The 22,864-nt window shown below is 38.8% G+C and overlaps 1 protein-coding gene across 4 annotated transcripts; it reads right to left on the bottom strand.

The window, feature by feature from the left end:
• Positions 1-154: 154 nt before the first annotated feature.
• TAC1 (tachykinin precursor 1) lies at positions 155-8,561 on the bottom strand. 4 transcript variants are annotated; one of them, XM_055307545.1, is made up of 7 exons: positions 8,425-8,561; positions 7,888-8,028; positions 6,771-6,867; positions 6,246-6,290; positions 5,703-5,726; positions 4,104-4,157; positions 155-726 (listed from the first exon to the last, which is right to left on the bottom strand). In XM_055307545.1, the coding sequence occupies exons 2-7, from the start codon at positions 8,008-8,010 to the stop codon at positions 677-679; spliced, it is 393 nt and encodes a 130-aa protein (XP_055163520.1). In that variant the 5' UTR covers positions 8,011-8,028; positions 8,425-8,561; the 3' UTR covers positions 155-676. The 4 variants fall into 4 exon arrangements, with proteins under 4 accessions (XP_055163520.1, XP_055163522.1, XP_055163521.1 ...); XM_055307547.1 differs by lacking the exon at positions 4,104-4,157; XM_055307546.1 differs by lacking the exon at positions 6,246-6,290.
• Between the last annotated feature and the right edge of the window lie 14,303 nt (positions 8,562-22,864).

The raw sequence follows: 22,864 nt of genomic DNA, 5'->3' as shown, positions 1-22,864 counted from the left end.
TATTGTTGTCATTTACTTCAAGAAAGAGAAATTTAGAAGCTTTATGTTTCACTACTGAGCAGCCAAAATGGCTTTGAATGTATTTCACCTACTAAAAGAAAGTGTGCTGGTTCGACATAAATATTAATGAAAGAATAAAACGCAATTCTCAAGATATTTTTTCTTTTATTTAAAATGTTAACTATCACAACACATTATACAATGAAGTGAAGATCTTAGAATCACATTAAAACTTTTAAAACATCTCTATATAAGTCATAACACATGAAACATGCTGCAGGGATACAGTCTGATATCAAATCTTAGTACATTTCCACCATGAAAACAGATGAAGCACAAGCCTGTCTGTGTTTCCTCTCCTTCAGCAGTGGCTGATGTGACTGCTTCCAAGAAACGAAGATGATTTCTTTCTTTGAAGAACATATTTCAGTTTCACTGAACACTGTGCTTTGTTGAGAAATGACCACTGATTTCTACGTCTGAGGGAGTCATATTAGAATTATAACACACTTTCACAGCACGTATTGGCACAATATGAAAAATAAACAGTTTTTTGAGTTTTCCACTCAAAACAATTATTAATAAATAAATAATTATTCCTCATGGTGCATGTCTCATTTTACCTTTCATTGGCCAGTGACACACACGAAGCTCAATAAATTACACATGAGGTGGTTTATTTGCGTCTTCTTTCATAATTCTGCATTGCGCTCCTTTCATAAGCCACTGAGAACAAAGAGAAGGCAGAGGGTTTTTTAAGATGATTCACTGAGAGAGCTAAATAAACTTCAAGACACACAGTAATGTATTAAAAACTCATGAATGACTTTTTCCCCTTTCATTGAAGTATTTCTAAGAGTTTTCTTTGCACATCCTCCAATCTTGCCTCAGTCTCTGTCCTGATTGGAAGTGATCTAACGACAGAATGCTTGGTTACTCATGCCATCTGCCATATGCTTGGTTCCCCCGCCCCCCCAGCACAGCTCCAATCTTAATTCTCCACAACATTCTCAAGCAGTGGCAGACACCCCCATGGAGATTTATAGAAAGGATGATAGGAATAGGAATAGTAGTAGGATGAAAGCAAAATGTGAGACTCTGATTCTAGGACAGAGTCAACAAACTACAGGCCAAATGGTTGCTACAGAGACTGCATGGCTCATAAAATCCAAAATATTTGCTATCTGGCTCTTCATAGAAGTCTGATGATTCCTGTTATGGGAGTACATAATGGCGTCTTGTGGATATCTTCCAATGACGGACTGTCTTTGAAACTAAAAACAACTTCATTGACAGTAGGGCAATTCTGCTATCCACATACAACAGTGTAACTTACCTCCCAGCACCCTAATAGCCTGTGAAAAGATTAACCACTGCCTCCCAAAGTATTTAACATATAGCTAGCAAGTAATTTAAGTACTTTGACTAGCTAGGCTAGGAAAAAGGCACAGTTCTATATTATTATATTATATTATATTATATTATATTATATTATATTATATTATATTATATTCAACTTCAAAGAGGTCTGTAACCATGAAAGGGTAAGGCTCAGACTGCTGTGATCAGAATACCTGAGTATATTATTCATCATTTTAGTTAACTTATACACTTAGATTGACATTTTAGTGAAACTATGCTGCTTTTTAAAATTCAGTATGTCCTGTATAAAATACTGAATTTAAACAAAAACAGCAGAAAGAACAGTGGAGGATCTGTAGGGATCCTAGCTCAGTGTGAAAGATCTGTTGAGAGAGGAGGTAGGTGAGGGCTGTAGGGTGACCTCTCCGTTTTCTCCACTGCGCAGCCGCCCTTGTTGGCATCCAGCACTGGGTTCACAATAAGCTGAATGCTTTATGCCAATCACCTTTGCGCTTTCAGGGTAAAACAGTTTGAGCCCCAAACTGGGAAGTTCTCAAGGAAGGAAACAGTCTATTTCTCATCCTGCTTTGTTTGTATCAGGAGGAGGATACCTAGCACAAGTTCAGTTCCTGACAAACTTTAGGTTACATGTTCTGCTCCTCAGAGAAGTGAGGTGAATGGTGATGTAAAGTAACCAGAGATTGGTGAGTGTTAGCTGGAACAAAACATCCTCTTCACAGGAAGGAGAGTATTGTATCTGGTCCTTGAACCCTCTGAAACCATATGCAAATTTTTGTGTTTAAAAGCTAATGGGGGGATCCCTGGGTGGCGCAGCGGTTTGGCGCCTGCCTTTGGCCCAGGGCGCGATCCTGGAGACCCAGGATCGAATCCCACATCGGGCTCCCGGTGCATGGAGCCTGCTTCTCCCTCTGCCTGTGTCTCTGCCTCTCTCTCTCTCTGTGACTATCATAAAATAAAAATAAAATTAAAAAAAAAAAAAAAAAAAAGCTAATGGGGGTTTCTCTACAAAGCAGGTTTCTAGATTTCTCAGACCATCAAAGAGGTCTGTGACCACAAAAGGGTAAGAATCAGATAGCTGTAGAACACAATGGTAACCTTGCCTCAGCTGATCATGTGAAAAGATCTGATTGAGTGTATATTAAATTTTTGCCCATTTTTCCTTTCATATTTTCTTAAAATGGAGGAGTGAAGATTTAGTCATAAATGGATTCTAGTTAATTATAGTAATTCTATTTATCTATAATTACATTTTTACCTTGCACAAATTTAAGAGCATTTAGTCTGTATAAATTGCACAGTATCTATATTATTTGTAAAGTTAGCCATGTTCTGAGACCTGTATCAATTCTGGAAATAAAAAGCTGATGACTAATATGATTATCAAGAAGAGTTATATAAGGACTAGTGTACATTTCTACCACACCAGTGTGGTTTAAATTTACATTCCTTTTCCAAAAAGTAGAGGATAATATTATGCTAATAAAATAATTGAAAGTTTTTCATGAGGCACACTGGTAACTTCTTTAAAATTCAAACTTGAAAAAAAAAATTAAACTTGAACAGCCCCCAAATTACTGAAAAAGAAATACAAACGTAGTGTCTAAATTTGGAAGGTAGAGAAACAATGGTAAAATATATCCTTTTCGCATGAATTTTCCAGATAATTAAGCTAACATTTCTTAGTTACAGATTTTCTAGAAACTTGAAATATTCTGAATGGCTAAGGCAACTGGTTACTTTCTAAATATTCTGAATGGCTAAGGCAACTGGTTACTTTCTAATTAATTGCTTGAATAATACTTTAATTCTGTTTTCACTTAAGGTAAAATAAGGAGAGTCTGAATAGCTCTGGTTCCTAAGGAATCTAACTAATCACTATAAAGGCCTGAATGTGCTTTACAAAAGAATCAGTCTCTGAAAATGATAAAGTGTTTATTTAACCTTGAAAATGGTGCGATGAATGGGTTTTCAGATATATCTATGTGGCATTTACACAGAAGATAGGAACTGCAGAGAGGAAAGGAAATATGCTTTATGTCAAGGGAAAGACTTGTTCAGGATTAAGATGGGTTATGAGGATTGTGGCATCCCTTCTCTGTGAGGGTTTTACAGCCAGAACAGATTATAATCCCCAAGATGACTTCATTGTGCTCCTTTTTGAAAGCACTAGAGTGGACTGTGTTACTCTCATACTCTCAAACATCCATCAGGATGTTTCGAGCTCGAGCTTCTATAATTTCATAAAGTATAAATACATTTGCTAGTTTTGTTTGTTTACTTTTGTGCGGGAAGACTGCCAGACATAATGTCTTATAAGCCTTTTGAATTACCTTGGTATTAAGTGAAATTGGTCTTATTTCCCATATACCCTTCCCCACTTAGTTCAGGAACTTTAAGTGTGGCTTATGTAACAAATGTATAACAAATGTAAGGGGAAGAATATTAGACTAGCCTAAGGATTCAGGGGAGGTAATGATTAAACATGGCAGACAGTGATAAGGCTGGTACTTTGAGAAAGTAAGATGCATCCTGGGTGAGATTAGCTTAGTCAGCTATAAATCCATTCTTGGATTTATTTATTGCAATTAGATTTTTTTTTTTTTACCATAAGTACTCATTTTAAATTTATCATTCCTTTTTAGTACTTTGAAAACTATGCCTTAGAAAGAAAATAATAGATTTCAGATACTGTCTATTTTCAGTCATGGTTTTATACATACCAGAATTTAAAGCTCTTTTGCCCATTAGTCCAACAAAGGAATCTGTTTTATGCCCTGGAAAAATACATTTAGGGGTATTTTAATATGTATATCTTCGAGGAAATAAACTGTTATAACTAGTACTGAAGAAAAGCAAGCTTTCAAATATATGCCTATATAATAATTATATAACCATTTCAAGTTTTGGTGAGCCTGAAGAAATTAAGATTTCTAGTAAGTCTTACAAATGACATAAAACAATACAATGAAAGCACTTTCCATCATTCTATATCTACATATTAGCAAGTATACTTTGTGCACATTACATTTTATCTGTTTATATATATAATGTTTTAAATATTGTGGCTTTTTAAGTTAGTTTTGGGTTTTAGGGGGTCAATTTCACATGTGTGACAGAAACATCCAAGTGTATGTCCTCATGTTACTATGTTGTATTGCTCAGGAACTAAACCTTAGTTAAGTCAGATCCCCGCACCTGATGATTATAAACTTCTAGAAGGTCACTATTTTTATTATATTGGATTTTAAAAAATACTTCTGGAAAAGTGTGTTAATTTTGACATTAAAGGAGTGCATTTATTTTCATTACATAGAATTTTGCTATATATAATTCCCTTGAAATTCAAATCTTTAGAATGTAAATATGAATTAGATTTATCTTCAAAGCATTTGAAGGAAAGTTACTATTTCAATTCTTGTGGGGAAAGGTCTCTTGGTTTATACTGTATTACCTGAGAAAAAGACTGTTGTCCCAATGTGACCTCCTCTGCCAACCAGTGAACCAAAAGTGGAGTTGGGGGAGGACACTGGGGTAAATGTGTATGATTGAGATGGACTCATGGGACTTCCCGTCAATTCCAGTTCCATTAACTGGGAAACAGATCTAATAAACATCAAGTGCCATAACTCTGTCATCTCTACTGCCCTAAGGAATATTTCCTTGTGCTTTGATAGATTGAGGGTCCCCATTCAATTATGGAATCAAAAAACTGCATTTCTATTTATCTTTACCCTTACTATGGATTCTCTACTCATTCACTCAATCCTCTTAATTGGCTGCTGGGTTACCCTAATACATGATATCATCAGGAGATTTGGCATACTGAAATGTGAAGAGATGTCTATAAATGCTTGGTTTTTGTTTTGTTTTATTTTTGTTTTTGCAGAAGTGGTGGGAGGTAGGAGATGGTGAGGGGTGAAAAGGGAGAGGAATCTGTGGTGGATTTTTATCCCTGGACTGAAATTCTTATCTAAAAGAGGTAATTTATAGGAGTTAAAAGACTTCTTCTGGCTCTTTTTTTTTTTTTTTTTAGCAGCTCAAAATGACAACAAATATTTATTAACTCACACTTTTTGTGGGTCAGGAATTCAGCAACAGTTTAGAAAGGAATTAAAGGATTTTTAACATAATGCATCCCTTTAAAACAGAGCTTTAAAAAAATCATGCTCTGGATGTAATTAATAGAAGTTTCCTCCATTCTTATACTGTCTTAATTGAAAATATTAAGTCCTAAATTATAACAGAAGATAAGCTATAAAATGAAATTCGATCTAATTTACATTTGCATTTGGTAAATGTCAAAATAATTTGAAACTTACTTTTATGAGAGATCTGGCCATGTCCTAGAAGAAAGAAAGAGAAAGTTAGCAAAGGCAGTAGGTTTGTTTTAAAGATGCTACATTATATTTTTAGAAGAGAATTATAAAATAAGTTGATTTTTAAAACATGTAATATTTCCCATTCATGTACTATCCTGAGGAATATAGCAGAATATACCATAAATGCTAACCAGATTATTAATGATAAAAACAAAATAGCAACCAAAAGGAATATTTTTAAGTGCCTTCTATGGGCCACAGATTCAAACCCTGGACTAGGAGACCCCCGAGGCCTAACATAATTAACTGTTAGGCCACAACACCTATTTTCTTATAAAGCAAAACAAAACAAAACAAAACAAAACAAAAAAACACATCTCCAAGCTGGACCACCATTTGACACTCAGGAAAGAGGGATACAAATCTATTCCTTTACTAAACAGGCATTATCAAGAATCTGTATTTGAGCCCATAAAAGACTTTCTTTACGTTTCCTATATGTGCATTCACAACAGTAAAATAAAGATTTATAGAAATGTTTACCATAAAGAGCTTTTAACAGGGCCACTTGTTTTTCAATTGAGGAATCTGACAAAAGATGAATCGACATTAACTATTTACACATTCCACCGATGGTGTGATAAATTCAAGGAAATTGACTATTTCTATCAGGAGACAATAGGGAGCTCCATCTGATCTAAATCTAATCTAACCCCAAAGGTCTCCAATCGGTTTCCACTGGCACTTGGACCATCCTGACTACTACCCCTGGAGGCCCCGCGCCTCCCCTCCGGCAGTTGGGTCTTCTGTCAAGGCGGCCAGGCGGCCCTCAGCTAAGGCTGCTTCCTGTTCTTGATCTGGGTCACTCTCAGGACCTCTCCCTGCGTCCGAGGGCCTGTGCGTGTGTTAGCAGGGTGAGGGCCAGAGTCGCTCCCCGCGGGTGTATCCATTTTAGCGTGGAGATTTCTACTCAAAGGGCAAGAGAGCCTGGGCGCTCTACGACGCAGCGAGCGAGGAGCCTGGGAGGGTTGCTCAGAGACACAGAGGGGGGATGGCCGCCCATCTCACCAGCATCCCGTTTGCCCATTAATCCGAAGAACTGCTGAGGCTTGGGTCTCCGGGCGATTCTCTGCAGGAGATGCTCAAAGGGCTCGGGCAGCTCCTCCTGCGGGACAGACGCACAGAGAAACGCGGGTGTCGGCAGCCAGCGCGCGGCCCCGGGGCGAACCCGAGTCATTCCAGCGGTGCGCGCCAGCCCGGGGCGAAGCTCGGAGGCGGCCGGTGGCGCCGCAGAAGGCCGGGCTTCCGCAGGCGGGGGCTCGGTGGGGTCCCAGCCCGGGAGCTCCCTTCCTCCCCCCCCGCCCCCCCCTGCGGAACTCGGGTCCCGCGCCGCCCCTCCCCCGAGCCCCGCCCCCGCGGTGAGCAGCCCGCGGCCCCCCCCCCCAGCCCCGCGCGCCCGCAGCTCCTGGCAGAGCCCCGAGCCCCCCACTCCGCTGCCGCGCGGCCACCTGCCGTTCTCTCGATTCTGGCGCCGGCTTTGGGGACGCCCGGCCGCCCTGAGGGCACACACGTGTGTGTCGGCGGCGGGGAAGGAATGACAACGCTTTGCTAGCGACCTGCACCGCGCGACTCTGTTCCCTCGGGGCGCGCTCCCTGGCACCAACAGCCCGCGAGCCAGATAAAGGAGAACTTGCAGCTCCGCCCTCGAGTCGGTAAATAAAAGTCCAAGCAGGAAGTCAGCTCCCACCCGCCTCGCCGCCCGAAGCCCCCTGCAGCTCGCCCTCGGCCCCTGCGTCTCCCGGGGCCCCGCGCGCCCCCTTCTGCCCCTGCCCTGCGTTTCCAAATGCCCGGTCGAAATCCCCGTTACACCGGGATGAAGCCTTGGGAGGTCTCCAGTCCTGGGAGCACCCCGGGCTCACCAAGGAGGGCATCGTTCCTCCAGGAGTTCCCGAGACCCGACGGTGCAGTCCCCGGGAGGAAACTCGCATCGCGCGCACCAGAGCTCGTGCGGGGACCCAGGGCACGGCGTTCCCTTACACTCCGTCCCGCTCCCGGGCTCCTCCCCGCCTCCGGTCGCGGTCGCGGTCGCCGGGCCTGCCAGGCTCACTAGAACGCTATCGCGGGGGCGGTGACAGCTCCCGAGGCCGGGAAGAACGGCGCAGGCCGGCTAGGGGCAGGGTCTCACCTTGATCTGGTCGCTGTCGGACCAGTCGGACCAGTAATTCAGATCATCGTTGGCTCCGATTTCTTCTGCAAACAGTTGAGTGGAGACGAGAAAAAAGACGGCCAAGGCCACGAGGATTTTCATGTTGGATTCCTGGGAGGACTGGGGAAGAAGAGACCGGGGGAGAAATACTGGAGATGGCTCTCCAAGAGTGGCGGTATGATTTTTGGTCCCACAACGCAAGTCGGGGCCGACTGAACCGAGATAAAAAGCCTAACGGGGAGGGGGGGACCCTACAGCACACCGTGCACCCTCTAGGAAAGAGAATCACGCCCCAGCGTTTCTCAAATCCCCTTCCCCCTTGGCTCCCAACTCCCTCAGTCCCCGACCCTCCGATCCGCACCTCCAAGCCGGGAGGCTCTGCAGGTGGAAAACAGAGGGACGCTGGCGTTTGGGGCACCCGTGTCCCCGCTGTCCCCCCTCGCCCCGGCGGCCCCTCCAGCGCTGCCAGCCGCCACCTCGGAGCGCAGCGCGGCGCGGCGCGGCGCGGGCACTTACTGCGGCGGGCGGGCCCGCGGGGTTCCTCGGGCTGCTCGGAGCGCACGCGGGGCGCTCGGCCCTCTAGGTTGCCGCGGCGGTGGAGGAGGCGGTCGCGGCGGCAGCGGCGGCGCGCTCTTTCGCCGGCTCCGTGCCGCGCGGTATTTATCCGAGGCTCGACGAGCCTCGAGGACCACGTGACTCGCTCCCCACGCGACTTTCTGCTCAATATTTAATTAACCGCCTCTTCTCCTTTGCTTGCGTCTGATTGAGAGTTTCCGAGACGGTAACCCCTCGGTGCCCGAAACATCTGGACCCAATTGGGTTCGAAATGACGCAATTTTAGGAAAAACCAAGATCTCGCCATCCAATCCCGAGCGGCCAGTCTTCTTCCGTCTGCAGATCTGACGCCCCCTCCCCTCTCCTTCGGAACGAGGTTCCATGACACCTGAAATTACTCATCAAAATTGAGCGAAGTGACTCATTCCTCGGACTTCCGCAACTTTTTCGTCCCTTGAGACGTCAGGAGAAGTTGCACTTTTAAGGACGGCCAAATAACTTAAGGTACTAAGATATTGTCGTCGGAAATCGTACTAAGAAGAGCATTTCAAGGGGGGGGGGGGCTTCCCCCTTCTCTTTCACCTGCAGAGTGCCTCAGTGTTTCTGAGATCTAGCATCTCCTGTGAGCAGAGCATCCTTCTCCCAAATCAGCTACAGCACGGGCGTTTCTCCAGCGTTACAAAAGGATTAGCAGTCCCATAGCATTGCAGACGATGGAAGCAGATTTATTTTACATTTTTGGAGAAAGGAGAATTTAAACGTGGCGACACACGTAGAACTTTTATATCGGTGTCATTCTAGGATATCTTTTATTCCAAGCTAGCAGAACCCCCTTCCTTCGCACATCCAGGAGCAGGGGTTGGAAGAGGACGTATTTGCTTCTCTCCTACCCTTTCTCGCTGAAGACTAAGAAACCGGCGAGGCAGTGTACAGAAGCCTTCCTGGGTGTCCCCGAAGGACTCTACAGATCACTCGTAGATTTCTCCTGTAAATGGAAATGAGTGTAGTGAAGATGCTAATTGGATGGTCATTGGCAATACGAAAACTATTAGACAAATAGCATCTGTACAGAAATCTCAGCTTTCCATGAGCCCACGGTTTCACCTTGCAGACACATTTCTTTCATCTCTCAATGAATTAAATGAGGTGTCTTGAGGGAGGCAGTTGTTTTCTCCTCCTTGTTAAGTAAGTATTATATTTTTCAATTAACTCTGATTTTTTAGTATACTGCATATAAAAAATAACTTTTTTCAATTCACTTAAACCAGTAATTTTTTCCTCTAGCATTTGCTGTTGTTTCTTAAATAATCCCGAGTTTTGAAATTCCCACATCTCTCATTTCTTTAGGCCCAGCCTTACAAAGTGAGGCTTTCTATTTTTGTTTTTATAACTTCTTTATGTGGAAAATTATATACAAAAGTAGAGAGGATCATTCATTCGAAACGATCTGCAAGTTTTACCTACAAACTGTTCTTATTAGCCCTCCTCTTATATTATTTTGAAGCAAATCCCAGATACCATTTCAACTGTAAATATTTCAATTGTCTATATAAATGGTAAAGGTTTAAAAAAATGAAAAGAGAACCATGCATTATTCTACCTAAAAACAACATAAAGTGAGTCCTTACAATATTAACTATCTGGTTAATGTTCAAATGTTCCTCATTGTTTCAATAAACCCCTCCACTTATTAAGTTGCAATAAGAATACTAATGAAGTCCACTGGTTCATATATATATTTTTAAGATTTTATTTATTTATTTATTTATTTATTTATTTATTTATTCATTCATTCATTCATTTATTTATTTTGAGAGAGAGAGAGAGAATGAGAGAGTGAGCTGGTGGGAGGGGGAAAGAGAACCTGAAGCCGGTTCTACACTGAGCGCAGAACCTCACCACTGCTCCATCTCACAACCCCAGGATCATGACCTGAACGGGAACCAAGAGTCCAATGCTTAACAACTGAGCCACTCAGGTACCCCTGGTTCATCTATATCTTAAATGACCCCTAATCTATAGTTATCCCCTCTCTCTCCCCACTACTCCCTTGCAATTCATGGATAAAACTGGCCAGTAACTTGAACTACATTCTAGAGTTTATGGATTGCCTCCATGGTTTCTTTTACCTTGTTCCTCTGTCCTGTTTCCTGTTACTTGGTAGTTGTACCTAGAAGCTTGATCCCTTGTAGGTTTGGTTTTTCTGACAAGACCATGTATTGTCATGAAGTGCGTGATACCTGGTTGTTTCTCCCTTTGAGATGTTAGCAGATACTGATGATCATTTTCTAGATCCACTAATTCATTAGTACATTCAAATTGTGTTATTCTGATTTTATCATTGATTATTTATTCATTAGCTAGACTATTTCTTCCAAATAAAGGGAAACTTTTTTTCACAACAGCTGTTTAGTTACTACAAGACATAGTCAATATAGGAAAGATGGGATAAATGCTTGATTAAACTTCTCTTTACCAATTTTTAAAATAATGATTTAGTAAGTTAGTATATTCAAATATGGCCTCCTCTCCCCCAAATTTAGGATTATTATGACCTCATGGGTTTAAACACATTTGAACTATTTCACTCTTTCAGAGAAGGATAAATGGAAGCCTCCTGATTGATGCTCAATTTGCTCAACTGACTTCAAATTGGTTCCTGAGACTTTTGATATACCTTAGATGGGCTTTAATGACTTTCTTGATTTTTGGTCAGACAAGGTATTTCAGGTTTAAGTTGTATGTCTCCTGTCTCAGACCTGCAATTTACATTTAAAGGGATCATGTTTCTTTTGAATTAGAAATGATAATTAGAGATTATAACCTGGGCATTATGGGTGCATATTGCCACTGAGTTCCTCATTGTTTCAAGACTTTTTCAATGAATAGAGCTGAAAATGTATATGAGTGTATGGGTGTGTTTAAAATTGTGAAAGAATGTATACCTGATACTTTCTATTCAAATCAGGACATCATATGGTCTTCCTCTGCACCTTTTCTTCTGTTTTGCACCTTTTCTTCCAGACAAAAAAAACTGAGTTCCCAGTGACATCAACATGATTACTCATTTGCTTTATCTCAATACACAATGTCAACATAATTCACAATACTGTTATTAGAAACAGATTAACAGTTTTTATTTGCAAATTTTTTGTCTTTAGAATATGCCACATTATGTCTATTTGGTTAATTTACTGTTTTAAAGTCACTTAAAATTTTTTTATCTGTATGGTTATGCTACCAACTATTATACACATGGTTCATTTGCTCAGTTTGCTCTTGAGTTTTAGGGATTGCTTTTTACATTTAATTTAACTTTAACATTATGATAAATACATAGTTCCAAATGCAAACATTCAAAACATAATGCATTCAAAGGAATGTAGCTTCACTCCCTGTCCCTCTACTTTCTTCCCTCTAGTCACTATGGCTTTTTAGGTTCTTAGTTGATATTTCTATTATTATTGTTATTGTTGTTATTTTAATATAAGCCAATAATGTATTTATATCCCTCTCTAACTTGTAAAATTCTGTACCTAAAGCGGGGCATTTTAATATTAATTTTATGTTCTTTTCTTGGTTGTTGATGTTGTGTATGAGTAACAATAAAGACATCTATTTCACAATTTATTCCCTGTTGGCTCTTTCATAGGATTTAGTAACAAACAATAATGACATAAAAAATTGGTCAAAGAATTAATTTCCCATTTTTTGCATGTCTTCATTAATTGCTAGTTTAGTGTTCCTCATGAAATCATACATACTGACACACTTTCTCCTGGAACATTGCAGGGTTTCAGATATTTGTATTCTTTATTTGTTTTATTTGGGATGTTCATGCTCTTTATTTGTTTTATTTCCCAGAACAGCAAATTTGTGAAAAATACACATATTAATAAGATATATATATATATATATATATATATATGAGAAGTAGAATGGTGAAAAAGTAAGTAGTTAATAAATCCTTATTTGTGTTTGTAAATTAAAAACTTGCAGAAAAGTACAAAGAAAAAATTACAATCATCCATTTTATCACAACCCAGAATGAACCATTGTTAACATCTTAATATACTGCTCACAATTTTTAAAGGGAAAAAAGTTATCTGGTTGTTGTTATAAAATAAGACATACTCTTTATAATAAAGCAATGAAGAAAAGTTCCATCATTTATATTTTGAAAAATTACTCCATACTAAAAATTTTCACTCTAAGCATTAGAAGAACATTGAATATCTTCTATGCACATTATGTTGTTCGAAGAACAGGGCAATAGATAAATAAAAGTTATGAAACTAAGATGAGACTTTCAGAAGTATTTTAATGAAAGTTAGTTGTATTTTATTTGACTTTAATAGACATAAACAAAGTGAAAAAATGTGTTTCTTCAGCCCAAGATATTTTTTCTATAAAAGAATTTATTAATATTAAAAAAAGTTTTAGGAGTTAAGGCTAGCATATAACATTTAAAACAACAGGAATTTAGATAATATTTATTCTCTGTTTTGAAAGATGAGGGTATTAAACTTCCTCCCATCTCCCCCTTCCCCACCACCTCCCAATTTTTTTGTCATACAATTATTTGTACACTATTGAGGTTTCTTACATTCACATTTAGCTTTAGTACAATACTTTCATTAGTTATCTACTGTTCGTTCTATATTTAAACAAATTCATTGTTCACCACCAGCCTTTTAACCTAACTTTGCCATTCTCGAGTTTATTTTTAATCATCTTTTATTTGATTGGATATCACTGTCAAGCACGTTTTTTTCCTCAAGAAGAAATCAAACATATTACATTCCCTGAGTTCTTCCATGCTAGTAAATGTCTGTCAGGGGCTTCTAGGCTTAAACGACATCTTGATTAGTTATATTTTAAAATTACATTTCCCCAGGACTTTGTGGACATTGCTTCACTGTCTTGTGGAATTTGGTGTTATGGAGAGTTCTGAGGTAGTTTTTCTCCCTCGCTTGTATATATTTTGCTCTTTTGCTTGAATATCTGGGGAATTCTTTCTTTATACTTGATGTTCAATAGTTCAATTAGGATATGTCTTGTTGATTATCTTACATCTAATTTTCTTGAGAGTGTCATGAACTCCTTTTGTTCTGCAGATTATTCTCTTTCTTCATTTTAGGGAAATTATATTGTATTATGTCTCTGAATATGTTGTTGAAGTGGAAATTCCACTTTAAGAATATTATATTTTTTTCTTTGGATCCTAATATATATTTATGTAATATTGTAATATAATAATATTTCATGTCTCTAATATTCCTCCAAATTGCTTTAATTCTTTGTCCTTTTCATCTACATTCACTTAGATTATCTTAACCTTTTCTTCCTGGTGTCACTAGTTCACTTTTGTCTATTCTGTACTTGCTGTTTCTAACTTATTATTTCCATAATCACGTTGCATAGTCTCTAATTTCTTCTCTGGGATTAGTAATTTCCTTTTTCATCTCATGTTATTGCTTTATTATTTTTTTGACATGCTCTTATTGTATCATGTTCTTTTTAAGATGTTCTTAGTATGAAATAATTGAGGGAATATCCTTCTGTTTCCTGAGTTCAGTGGTAGAATGCATGAGTTTTGAGCAAGTGTTACCAATTTTAACATTGAATTTAACACCAAGCCACTTTCTAGCCATGTGGCCTTGGACAAGTTACTTAAGGACACTCTGCCTCAATTTTCTAATCTGTCAAAAGGGATAATAACTAGTACTTTACCTCATAAAGTTGCTGTGAGAATTAAATGAGTAAATACATGTGAGCTGTAAAGACCAGTGTCTAGCCCATGCAATGAATGTTAACAATTGCTATTATTCTAGGTGGCTCTGTGTGTGTGTGTTTACTAATGGTTGATTTTATGTGTCAACTTTCTAGGCTGTGTTGACCAGTTGTTTGGTCAAACATCACTCCAAGTGTTGCCATGAAGGTATTTTTAGATGTGACTAATGGTTAAATCTGTAGGCTTTGGGTAAAATCATTATAGTCTTCATTATATGGGTAGGCTGCATCCAAGCAGTTGAGTTTTATTTTTTTAATTTTTTAAAAAGACTTATTTATTTATCCAAGAGAGACACACACACAGAGAGAGAGACAGAGACAGAGACAGAGAGACAGAGACACAGGCAGAGGGAGAAGCAGGCTCTTCGCAGGGAGCCGGATGTAGGACTCGATCCCGGATCCCGGATCACACCCTGAGCTGAAGTCGACACTTAACTGCTGAGCCACCCAGGTGTCCCCAAGTAGTTGAGTTTTAAAAGAAAAAGGCTGGGTATCCCTGGGTGGCTCAGTGGTTTAGTGCCACATTCAGCCCAGGGTGTGATCCTGGAGCCCTGGGGTTGAAACCCACATCGGGCTCCCTGCATGGAGCCTGCTTCTCCCTCTGCCTGTGTCTCTGCCTCTCTCTCTCTCTCTCTCTGTGTCTCATGAATGAATAAACAAATAAAATATTTTTAAAAAATAAATAAAAGAAAAAGGCTGAGGCCCTCAAGGAAGAAGGAATTCTTGCCTCCAGATTGCCTTGGACTCAAGACATCAATTTCTTGTTGTATTTCTGGCCTGCCAGGTTAGCCTGTGGATTTCAGATTTGCCAGCCTCCACAATTATGTGAGCTAATTCCTTAAAATACTTAATTGATTATTTAAAATCTCTCTCTCTCTCCCCCTCCTCTTCTCCTCTCCTCTCCTTCTCCACACAAGCACAACCCTCACCCCCACCTCCATGCCTCCTATTGGTTTAGTTTCTCCAGAGAATCCTAATATAGTATATAATATATTTGCATTTTCTGGGCCATTCTCTCCAACTTGATGTTGCTTGTGTGGCTCAGGGCAGACAAAGTGAAAGTGGAGTGACTACTTAGCTCTGTTCCTATACTACTGGAGATATTTTTTCTACTGAGGACTAGGAATTTTGTGTTCTCACTTTTCTCAGCCTGGGTGAATGACAAAGGGTAGAGAACTTGGGTAAGGGAGAGTGCAATCTGAATACTTAGACTGCTCTTTTCCCTGAGATTTTGTGCAGTGTCTTAGTCCATGTCAGTTCTCTGGTTGGAAGGTCTGTTCCTCTCTTTTTGAGGGACCCTCGTGGACTGTGATCTTTGTGTGACCTGAGAGGCTCTCTGCACACCTCTTGAAGAGTCGGCTCTGTTCTCTTTCTTGGCTTTACCAGTTTCTCTCAGCCACCTGTATTCCTTGTGTTTTGGAGGAAAATAATGACCTGCTTACCCAGTTTTCTTTTCTCCATACATAACATCATTGAGAATTCTCAGAATTTTGTCAGTTTACCAATCTTTGGAAGGTGTTGATGAGGTAAGGAGGACAGGGGCTCTGTGGCTCTGATTTGCTCCAGAATTTTCTGTTTCTTTCACTGGCTATGGATTCTTGAAGATATTGCAATAATTAGATTGTGACTCTTGGTTTGTCTGATTGCTGGATTGTGGATTTTTATTTCTTTTCTTGATGTTAACAATTATTACTTTATTTTGTAGGAGTTAGAGCAATTCTAGAATAGTACCATGTTCATATATCTAACTAGTGTCTGTAGAATTGTTGGATATCGTCTACGCCCAGTGGATGTGCCAGTTCTTTACTGTTTTGTTGCCCCAGACTCCAGTACTTTGGAAAATCCTCGGAAACATAGCTGTTGCTGTGGTGTTACATTGGAAGAATATGTTGTCTTCAGGTCCCTTCCCTCCTCCCTGACACAGTCGCTTACCTTTTACGTGTTATTTACCTGGGAAATCTTGCTGTTGTGATCACTTCTCTTTTCTTATTGCCTCATGGGAGTTCTAACTTGCTTTATTAATCTCAGACATATTTTTTTATTTGAGCACACTTATGCCAATCACTCTTTAGAATCTTTCCAGTCTATAGTTACCAGGCCTTGAGTTATGAAGCACTGGCCACTGAATGAGGAGAGACACCACTATAAAGGCAAAGGTTCTGCACCATCTGAGGTAGGATAGAAGGGATTTTAAACAGTGCTACTCCAGACAGCTAATACAATCGTGGTATCATCAGGGAACCCTAATCCTCTGTGTCTAAATCTATTACTGCCTTCTGTGTTTCATGATGCTCCTTTAAGAGTTTAGTCCTTGTATTGCTGTCCCTTTGTCCAGAAATCCACTCCTTATGGAAAACTAATTTTAGTTTCTGGTATAGTAAAGTCAAAAGTATACATGTTACCAGAAAAAGGACACATCATTTCAACCCTCCAATGTTCTTTACATGTCATTAGGAGAATCAACTCAATAAACATTTATTTAATGTTTGCTATTAACCAAACATATATGGTACTGGGAATTTAGAGATGAAATGAGTCACAATTTTTGCCCCAGCGAGGCCTAAGAAAGGAAGGAAGGGCATTTAATAGATGCTGTAACAGAGGAGTGAGCACTGTATTATGAGACATAGAGTGGAATTTTCTTAAATTGGAGATGATGAGTAGAGAAGGCCTTGTCTAGAAAGAAACTGTAACCAAAGACAGAGACTTAACAATATGCATTGGATACCCATAGAGAAGCCAGAATCACAGTAGCAAATGCTGGAAGGGGGCAGGGATTGGAAGGGGTAAAACAGGATAAAGTCAACTGTCATAAATTCTTTGTTCAGACTAAATATCAGCGATTCTACTGGCAAGCAAAAATAACTTGCTGTGGAAGAAGTGCAGAAGTCACAGATATTGTCTTTCACCTAATAAACTCCTAGTCACCGGTGGTTCTAGAATCAAAAGTTTAGAAGTTGGTGGTTTTTTGAACTACTGACATATAATCAAGATATCAGTCTTTAAAAATATTTAATAAATGTGTTTTCCTTCCATTGCTTCTGGGTGCAATTAAGAAATTCACATCCAATGTACTTGCCAAAAGACTGAAGATAATCTCCTTATTGAACATGACTCTGCATTCTTAAAATAACAAGCCAGACTAAGAAGTCTACTGAAAATACTCCTAATCAAATACCAGTTTGACTCAACTGGATCTGTAAAGGTCAAAAATTCAATTAAAATTAGGTGCAACCAACTCAATTGTCTTAGCAGAATGGTAAGTTTCTAGCACATGCATAGAAACACTAGTTCAAAATCAAGAAATAAATTGTTTTGGATTAGATTCATAATGAAAATATTCACATTTAGATTCATCAGATCCCCTGAAACAGGGAAGTATATTTTGCAAAGTCAAACTCTGAAATCCAGTTGAGAAGCCATACCTTATTCATTTCTTACTCTAGGCAGTAGTTTAATAGTTAATGTAGCAGACAATTGACTTTGAACTCTCTTGCCAGCCAAAAGTACAATCTATACTGGAACTTTTCCAGTCCTGCAAACACCTTGCCATTTGGTATCAATAGTCACTCTAATAACACTGCTTCCATTAATGTCTCTGCTAAATGGGTTTTGAACTCAGGCTGTCTGGTTCCAGAGTCCATGCCGTTAGCTCTTACTCATCATGTTGTCTGTACTGCTGTAGAGTTGATGTCACTATGGTATTTTGTGTTTGAGTGGGGGATGTCTGAGGGAACCACTGATCATCTGTTACTATTTCCCAAGGTTTATTTCTGAATCAAATCAAGTCACCGTAAAACTCATTATTTGGATTCTATTGCTCTTACTTTTTGTAGAAAGTACCATCACAGGTGTACAGTATAATGTCCTCAATTGAATTAGGTATTTGGATGTAAGATATAAGTTTTTCTTGGGAAAAATTATGAGGAGTATATATATTTTATTAAGTAGCTGTCATGGCACAGCTTATGTCAGTCTTTAATTGTTCTTTACATAAAAGACTGGGAGATATATTTTATAATTCTGGGTATGATTTTTATACACAATATACATTCATTCAGTGTATCTTCCCCAAGAAACTGATATCTCCTTATGTCAGTTGGAAACTACATAATCCAACATTTTCACCTCTTTCCATTTGTTTTTATTGTACTTAAAATACAATGTGTTGTATTTTACAGTGTGAGAGAACTCAGAGCTAATTTGAGGACTCAGTTTTACTAACTTCCCGTCTGGCCTAATTACTCAACATTTCCCTTAAAAATGTGGCTTTTATTTTTATGTTTTAATGTTTAAAAATATTTTTTATTGCTTATATTTTTTATTTCTTGTAAATAGTATCAAATGATATATTTTATATATAGGCCATATTTATTTAAATATAAATAGATGTGTGTGTGTGTGTGTGTGTGTGTGTGTGTGTGACTTATTTGGTTTGTATTTCCTATCATTTTTTTTAATATTTTATTTATTTATTTATTTATTTATTTATTTATTTATTTATTTATTTATTTATGAGAGACAGAGAAAGAGATATAGCCAGAGGGAGAAGCAGGCTCCTCGTAGAGAGCCCGATGTGGGCCTCAATCCCGGAACTCTGGGATCACGCCCTGGGCCAAATGCCAGATGCTCAACTGCTGAGCCACCAAGGAAGGCATCCCTCTTTCTTACCGTTTCTAACACTTATTAAGCCTGGACTGGCTCTTTGTTATCTCTTTCAATAAGATTTCAAACATTTATTAACAATTTTCCTTACCTCCTGACATATCCATCCCTCTACCTTGCCCACAGCAACATAGCAAATCTCTAGTTAAGCTCTTCTGCTCTTCAAAATTCTTCAGTAACTTTCTATTTTTTACTAAGACAAATGCAATCTCCATAGCTCATTACTTAAGATATTCCCTAATATAGTTTAAACTTAACTTGCCACACTTTTGTCTCTCCAGTCTAACTTTTTGAAATTTTTTAGCTCAGCTTGAGTACCTATAGTCAATCCAATGGCTCTAGACAGAAACCTGAGCATCACACTTAGTTTTCCCCTCTCTTTCATCATCATGTTCCCACCCCAATACAATCCATCAACTAGGATCCTCACTTTTAAGTGTTTCTTGAGTATATTCACTTCTTCCCATTTTCATTGCCATCGTGTGAATCCAGGCCATGATGGCATCTCCAGAACTACTTCTTCAATAGTTTTCTAGTCCATTCTCCACATAAGAATTATAATGAGCTTTTAAAACACAAAAGGCACCTTGTTATCACCATGCTTAAAACTATAAGTTGCTTAAATAAAATCCAGTCTTTACCCTGGCCTCCAAAGCCATGAATAACCTGAGTCCTGCTTACCTCTTCAAGCTCATTTCATGCTCCCTCCCTTCCACTTTTCTATGTTAGCCATACGGTATCCTATCAGTTCCTTGAATACAGCAATACCTCCCCAGTCATTGCCCATATCATGTGTGACTAGAGTAGAAGTTGACAAATTATAGCCCATTGGCCAAATGTCGCCCACAGCCTGCTTTTGTCAGTAAAGTTTTACTGGAGCACAACCATGCCCATTTGTTTATGTACTGTCAATGGCAGTGGTGAGTAGTTGCAACAGAGAACAAATGGCTCTCAAAACATGAAATAGTCTTTGTCCCATTACCAAATGTTTGTTGACCTCCAGGCTAAAGTATTCCTCCCCCTGCACTTTTCATAGCTACTCTTTTCTCATTGTACAGTTCTCAAATTAAGTATCAGGCTATCCTGATCACCGCATCTAAGGAGGCTATGTCCTGAATTTTCTATCATTGTACCAAGTTTATGATTCCATTACCTTCACTGCAAGTTGTGTTTATATATTGTTTGCCTGTAACTGTATCTTTAATTGGAATATACATTTCTTAATGGCAGAGAACACATAAATTTTGTTCTTCACTTTATAATCCATTCTAAAATAATACCTGATCATAGTAGGTAATAAATGTTAACTGAACAAATGAATGAACATGTCCTATTTCCCACTTCCATTTTAAAAAATCATTTTCCTTTTGCATAGTGACTTTTTTGGAGATATTTTAAGCAATGTCTCCTAATTTATCTTTTCCTGAAAATACCCTTCCTATATAACCACCCTGTGGGCCCTATCTGTGATTGAATATAGTCTCATGGATGAGAGCAGACAACAGTCCTTAAGTCTTCATTTTTGTCTTCAGTTGTTGAGAAAATGCATTTACCTGAGTAGAATAAAGTAGAAGTTCAGAAAACCACTTCCCTTATTGAACAGTTATATCAAAATTAAAGTAACTAATAGAAGAAGAAAATCCATAAAGAATTTGTAGTCAAAACTGTACAAACCACATATGCTTAGAGATGATTTTCTTAAAGAGTACAGAAACATCCAATCTTTAAAGCAAAAAGAAATACATGTATAAACATCCTAATGTGTATTATCTATATTGTGTTATAGATAAAATGCATTACATATAATTATATATTACACATTTACATTTATACTTAAATTCCCTAACAGAGCATGCCTTTAGTATTAGAATTTCATGATCAGTACAGTTTCTTGGGAAGACTCCAGAGATGTTTAATTGTTCTAAAGTCATATGTCCCTATTTACACTGAGAATTTTGATGTTTGAGAACCATTTATAAGCCTAATTAGTTGTGAAATCTTTGAATTCCTTTGATGTTTTAGTAGATTTGTCTGAAAGGAACCAGGAGCAAGGAATACATGAAGGACAGTATTCCAAGATACCTTAGTAAAGTGGTGAAGACTTCAGGGAAAAGGAGGATCAAAAGACAAGGAGGCGGGATCCCCGGGTGGCTCAGCAGTTTGGCTCCTGCCTTCAGCCCAGGGCGTGATCCTGGAGTCCGGGGATTGAGTCCCACAGCGGGCTCCCTGCATGGAGCCTGCTTCTCCCTCTGCCTGTGTCTCTGCTTCTCTGTCTCTCTCTCTCTCTCTCTGTGTGTGTCTCTCGTGAGTGAATGAATAAAGTCTTAAAAAAAAAAAAAGACAAGGAGGCATTCAAATTATTAGTGGGAAGTTTTGCCCAAGACCTTGGATGTTAGGGGATCTGGTTCATAATCTGGAAGAAAGCATGAGAGACTTCCCTAAACTTGGAAAATGGTTTTAACAGTCTTTAACAGGACTTAAAGGAAATCATAAGCTCCTGTTGTGGGAAGTATTTAGCACTATATGATTGTGATCATCTTCGAAGTTTAAGGGAAACCTGAAACCACTGATGCAGCGGCCATAGAGAAGTTTGATATTTCAGCCTCGATGCTCATTCTATAAACAGAAAGTAAAAAGGCCCACAGTCTGCACTCTGCTTGGTTTATATCAGCCATGAATCATTGTTAGTGACATATAAAAATCAGTCATAAAGCCATCCCAGTAATAGAGTTATCCTGGATGCAATTACCTGGATTAACAATTGTATATAAAATAATTTATTATTCTACATCTTTATTAGCCACAAGAATCAATAGAATCATGGGCAAATGAATTTTTAATTATAAGGAAGTAATTTAAGCAGAGGTCTAATAATTTCTCTTCCTCTCTTTTTAGCCAACTGAATTCAAGAGATTTGGAATTGATTCTTCCAAAATTAGCAAATAGCATTACCAGTAATGAGGAATTCAGAGAAACCTTTAAAAGCTATTTTTCGTCCTTTTTCCACTTACTTCCTTGTGGATTCCCCTCTCATCTTTCCAGGGTACCTTATGAAGTAACAGATGATTTCATGGAGGGGAAGGGAGTCCAGGAGTTTTTTATTTTTAAAATTTGTTACAGTGGCAGATTCAGTTTAACCTTGCTTTACCAATGTTTCCTAAGTATGTACTAAATCTACAAAGAAAAATCATTTAAATCACCCCATCCATTCTAATGTCATGGGCTTTTATTACTTTAAGACCCACAATGCATAGCTATTTTAAAATTTTGAGATTCAGAGGTGACTAATACACACATACTTAGAATCAATTAGAGTTTATAAGAACATAGATAATGAAATGAAACACAGATATTATAGTCAGATGGATCTGCCTTATGGTCTGGTTTTTATCATATACTAGCTGTTTGACTTTGGGTGTATAATTTAACACATGATTGTCAGTGTGTGCGTGTGCATGTGCGCATGAGTGTGTGTGTGTGTGTGTGTGTGTGTGTGCGTGTGTAATATGCCTACATCTTAAGGTTTGGAAAACACATAGTATAGTGCCTGGGGAATTGTAGACAGTAAATTACAAATAAGATTATATAAGTATTGTTCACTCTAAATATAGTATTCAGGTTTTTTAAGGGAAACACACTTTGCCCAGAGATGTGTCTTGTTATGAAGAATATTTCCAGGGAGCAGATAGCTCTGTCCATGTAAATGAAATTAGTGTACTCAACATTCACTTTCTTTAAATGCACCCAGTGTATCTCTTATTTTCTTATTTTGTATCTAAGCCTGCAGCACTGGTCTATATTTTATGAACACAGGCTTCATGAGTTAAGATAACACAATTAAGGCATCGCTCACTTTAAGTCTGGGATTTAAAGGCGACAGTAGCCACCGCCCAGAGAGGCTGGGCCACATAAGAATATAAAGAATAGTGTGAAGAATGATAGT

This window comes from Nyctereutes procyonoides, unplaced genomic scaffold, assembly GCF_905146905.1.
Source record: "Nyctereutes procyonoides isolate TBG_1078 unplaced genomic scaffold, NYPRO_anot_genome, whole genome shotgun sequence".
NCBI lineage: Eukaryota > Metazoa > Chordata > Mammalia > Carnivora > Canidae > Nyctereutes > Nyctereutes procyonoides.
Note: the sequence above shows the minus strand (reverse complement) of the source record. Positions and strands in the feature narration are given on the sequence as shown.

Bases quoted from the DNA above. Each gene is read 5' to 3' on its own strand.
- TAC1 (XM_055307545.1), bottom strand. From the start codon at position 8,010: ATGAAAATCCTCGTGGCCTTGGCCGTCTTTTTTCTCGTCTCCACTCAA. The intron at 6,868-7,887 runs GTGAGACCCTGC...TCTGTCCCGCAG, and splicing joins CCGACAGCGACCAGATCAAG to GAGGAGCTGCCCGAGCCCTT. The intron at 5,727-6,245 runs GTAAACATTTCT...TCTTTCTTCTAG, and splicing joins CCTGTTAAAAGCTCTTTATG to GACATGGCCAGATCTCTCAT.